General features: G+C 55.2%; 1 protein-coding gene across 1 annotated transcript in view; it reads left to right on the top strand.

Moving 5' to 3' along the window:
- si:dkey-181m9.8 (E3 ubiquitin-protein ligase RNF31) overlaps positions 1–5000 on the top strand; it is a 17937-nt gene that overhangs the window by 4534 nt on the left and 8403 nt on the right. The window contains exons 7-11 of the mRNA XM_062429554.1: positions 1–82; positions 173–504; positions 2078–2260; positions 2722–2820; positions 4592–4681. The exon at positions 1–82 is cut by the window's left edge and continues 86 nt beyond it. Coding sequence (XP_062285538.1) covers positions 1–82; positions 173–504; positions 2078–2260; positions 2722–2820; positions 4592–4681 — 786 coding nt within the window. The remainder of the gene's footprint in view (positions 83–172; positions 505–2077; positions 2261–2721; positions 2821–4591; positions 4682–5000) is intronic.

The raw sequence follows: 5000 nt of genomic DNA, 5'->3' as shown, positions 1-5000 counted from the left end.
GAGCTGCTGGGGATCGATTTCAGTGCTCCTCCCTCCTCCTCCTCCTCCAATCACAACCCTTTCCTGAGCTCCGCCTCCTCCGGTGAGTCAGAAGTATTTTAGTAGTTCTGTAATAATTCTGTAATAGTTCTGTAGTACTACTGCAGTCCTGGACCTGGTCTCGCCCCCCCAGGTGTCCCTGCAGACCCTCTCAGCAGGATGATGGGGAGTCTGAGTCTGGATCCTGAGTCCAGCAGGGACCGTTGGAGTTCTGGTTCTGGACCTGGAGTGGACCGGGTCCAGGTGAGGAGGAGCGTAGGATCGGACCTCGCCCCCCCCCAGGCGCTGGCTCGGCTGCCCCCTGACCGGGCGGCCATCTTCCAGTCTCTGCTGAGCCTGGAGGGGCGGAGCTTCAGCCCTGATGACATCATGGAGGCGGTCCAGCTCAGCACAGACCTCCCATCGGCCCTCCGGTTCCTGACTCACTGCTGCCCCCTCTGCCAGGACCAGGTGTCCTTCAGTAAGGTACCAGCCAATCACAGACCGGCTTCTTCTCCCGTGGTTTTACAGTAGTAAGGTATCAGCCAATCACAGACCGGCTTCTTCTCCCGTGGTTTTACAGTAGTAAGGTATCAGCCAATCACAGACCGGCTTCTTCTCCCGTGGTTTTACAGTAGTAAGGTACCAGCCAATCACAGACCGGCTTCTTCTCCAGTGGTTTTACAGTAGTAAGGTACCAGCCAATCACAGACCGGCTTCTTCTCCCGTGGTTTTACAGTAGTAAGGTACCAGCCAATCACAGACCGGCTTCTTCTCCCGTGGTTTTACAGTAGTAAGGTACCAGCCAATCACAGACCGGCTTCTTCTCCCGTGGTTTTACAGTAGTAAGGTACCAGCCAATCACAGACCGGCTTCTTCTCCCGTGGTTTTACAGTAGTAAGGTACCAGCCAATCACAGACCGGCTTCTTCTCCCGTGGTTTTACAGTAGTAAGGTACCAGCCAATCACAGACCGGCTTCTTCTCCCGTGGTTTTACAGTAGTAAGGTATCAGCCAATCACAGACCGGCTTCTTCTCCCGTGGTTTTACAGTAGTAAGGTATCAGCCAATCACAGACCGGCTTCTTCTCCCGTGGTTTTACAGTAGTAAGGTACCAGCCAATCACAGACCGGCTTCTTCTCCAGTGGTTTTACAGTAGTAAGGTACCAGCCAATCACAGACCGGCTTCTTCTCCCGTGGTTTTACAGTAGTAAGGTACCAGCCAATCACAGACCGGCTTCTTCTCCCGTGGTTTTACAGTAGTAAGGTACCAGCCAATCACAGACCGGCTTCTTCTCCCGTGGTTTTACAGTAGTAAGGTATCAGGATCCAGAGTATTGATGAAGCTCAGGGTTCCCTCTGCTGGAGCAACTTTAGGAGTTGCCCCTAGCAACAGTGTTTTATCCAGATATCAATCAGACCTAACAGCTTTCTCACATTACTGGCCTGCAGGCTCCACCCCCCCCCCCCCCCCTTAACCCTGCAGGCTCCACCCCCCCTCCTTAACCCTGCAGGCTCCACCCCCCCCTAACCCTGCAGGCTCCACCCCACCCGCGCTAACCCTGCAGGCTCCACCCCCCCCAACCCTGCAGGCTCCACCCCCCCTAACCCTGCAGGCTCCACCCACGCTAACCCTGCAGGCTCCACCCCCGCTAACCATGCAGGCTCCACCCCACCCCCGCTAACCCTGCAGGCTCCACCCCCGCTAACCATGCAGGCTCCACCCCCGCTAACCCTGCAGGCTCCACCCCCCCCAACCCTGCAGGCTCCACCCCCCCCTAACCCTGCAGGCTCCACCCCACCCCCGCTAACCCTGCAGGCTCCACCCCACCCGCGCTAACCCTGCAGGCTCCACCCCCCCTAACCCTGCAGGCTCCACCCACGCTAACCATGCAGGCTCCACCCCCGCTAACCCTGCAGGCTCCACCTCCGCTAACCCTGCAGGCTCCAGCTGCTTCTTCTTCTGTGGTAGATCATCACCATGACTCACTGCTCCTGCTTCTTCTTCTGTGGTAGATCATCACCATGACTCACTGCTCCTGCTTCTTCTTCTGTGGTAGATCATCACCATGACTCACTGCTCCTGCTTCCTGTGTCAGACCTGCTTCAAGACGTTTTTCTCGACGGCCATTAAAGAAAAGAGCGTCGATCAGCTGGTCTGTCCTCAGTGCGGCCGGCCGGAGGTCAGAGGTCACGGAGGGATGGAGGAGTCCATGGAGTACTTTAACCTGCTGGACACACAGGTGGGGGGGAGGGGGGGGGGGGAGGGGGGAGTTCATGGACTACTTTAACCTGCTGGACACTCAGGTGGGGGGGGGGGGAGATGGGGGGGCAGTATAGATGGGGGGCAGTATGGATGGGGGGGGCAGTATAGATGGGGGGGCAGTATGGATGGGGGGGTCAGTATAGATGGGGGGTCAGTATGGATGGGGGGTCAGTATGGATGGGGGGGTCAGTATAGATGGGGGGTCAGTATGGATGGGGGGCAGTATGGATGGGGGGGCAGTATGGATGGGGGGGCAGTATGGATGGGGGGTCAGTATGGATGGGGGGTCAGTATGGATGGGGGGGTCAGTATAGATGGGGGGTCAGTATGGATGGGGGGCAGTATGGATGGGGGGGCAGTATGGATGGGGGGGGCAGTATGGATCAGCTGATACCCCCCCCCCCCCCCGAGCACTGATGTTCCTCTCTGTGGTTTTAGATCCGGCACTTTCTGCCGCCGCAGATCCACGAACTGTTCCAGAGGAAGCTCAGAGACCGGGCCCTGCAGGACATGCAGAACTTCTGCTGGTGTGCTCACGTGAGAACCTCAAAGAACCTCAGACAGAACCCTGAGACTCTACCAGAACCATGAGACTCTACCAGAACCCTGAGACTGAGACAGAACCCTGAGACTGAGACAGAACCCTGAGACTGAGACAGAACCCTGAGACTGGGACAGAACCCTGAGACTGAGACAGAACCCTGAGACTGAGACAGAACCCTGAGACTGAGACAGAACCCTGAGACTGACAGAACCCTGAGACTGAGACAGAACCCTGAGACTGACAGAACCCTGAGACTCTACCAGAACCCTGAGACTGTGACAGAACCCTGAGACTGAGACAGAACCCTGAGACTGGGACAGAACCCTGAGACTCTACCAGAACCCTGAGACTCTACCAGAACCCTGAGACTCTACCAGAACCCTGAGACTGTGGCAGAACCCTGAGACTCTACCAGAACCCTGAGACTGAGACAGAACCCTGAGACTGAGACAGAACCCTGAGACTGGGACAGAACCCTGAGACAGAACCCTGAGACACTACCAGAACCCTGAGAATGAGACATAACCCTGAGACAGAACCCTGAGACACTACCAGAACCCTGAGAATGAGACATAACCCTGAGACTGTGACAGAACCCTGAGACACTACCAGAACCCTGAGACTGGGACAGAACCCTGAGACTCTACCAGAACCCTGAGACTCTACCAGAACCCTGAGACTCTACCAGAACCCTGAGACTGAGACAGAACCCTGAGACTGAGACAGAACCCTGAGACTGACAGAACCCTGAGACTGAGACAGAACCCTGAGACTGAGACAGAACCCTGAGACTGTGACAGAACCCTGAGACACTACCAGAACCCTGAGACTGACAGAACCCTGAGACTGGGACAGAACCCTGAGACTCTACCAGAACCATGAGACTGTGACAGAACCCTGAGACTGAGACAGAACCCTGAGACTGGGACAGAACCCTGAGACTCTACCAGAACCCTGAGACTCTACCAGAACCCTGAGACTGTGGCAGAACCCTGAGACTCTACCAGAACCCTGAGACTGAGACAGAACCCTGAGACAGAACCCTGAGACAGAACCCTGAGACACTACCAGAACCCTGAGAATGAGACAGAACCCTGAGACTGTGACAGAACCCTGAGACACTACCAGAACCCTGAGACTGGGACAGAACCCTGAGACTGGGACAGAACCCTGAGACTGTGACAGAACCCTGAGACACTACCAGAACCCTGAGACTGAGACAGAACCCTGAGACTGAGACAGAACCCTGAGACACTACCAGAACCCTGAGACTGGGGCAGAACCCTGAGACTGGGACAGAACCCCCTAGACTGAGACAGAACCCTGAGACTGAGACAGAACCCTGAGACACTACCAGAACCCTGAGACTGAGACAGAACCCTGAGACAGAACCCTGAGACTGTGACAGAACCCTGAGACTGTGACAGAACCCTGAGACTGTGACAGAACCCTGAGACACTTCCAGAACCCTGAGACTGAGACAGAACCCTGAGACTCTACCAGAACCCTGAGACTGAGACAGAACCCTGAGACTGTGACAGAACCCTGAGACTGTGACAGAACCCTGAGACTGAGACAGAACCCTGAGACTCTACCAGAACCCTGAGACTGAGACAGAACCCTGAGACTGTGACAGAACCCTGAGACTGTGACAGAACCCTGAGACTGACAGAACCCTGAGACTCTACCAGAACCCTGAGACTGTGACAGAACCCTGATCCGGATGCCTGGTACTGTCTCAGACTGGATTTGTGTGTGTTGCAGTGTTCCTTCGGGATGCTGCATGAAGCGGACCGACTGAGGATGGACTGTCCCAGCTGTAAGAAGAGTACCTGCTCTCAGTGCAGATCACCTGTAAGACCCGCTCACCTTTACTCTGCATGACCCGGTCGCTGTCAGAACCAGGGACTCGGGCCCGCTTTTAGATTTAAAATAAACAGTTTAAGAAAGACCAGATGTTGCTCTGTATTCAAAGTGCCGGGTAAACATCTGGACCAGCTGGTGCTGATCCAAACATCTGGACCAGCTGGTGCTGATCCAAACATCTGGACCAGCTGGTGCTGATCCAAACATCTGGACCAGCTGGTGCTGCTGTAGTAGTCAGTATTTATACCCATGAAATGTTCTGCATTAAAGCTGCTTGGCTTTTTAAATTAATGGTAATTGAATATTA

This window comes from Scomber scombrus, chromosome 11 (genome assembly GCF_963691925.1).
Source record: "Scomber scombrus chromosome 11, fScoSco1.1, whole genome shotgun sequence".
Classification (NCBI taxonomy): Eukaryota; Metazoa; Chordata; class Actinopteri; order Scombriformes; family Scombridae; genus Scomber; species Scomber scombrus.
This window is presented reverse-complemented; position numbering and strand designations above follow the sequence as displayed.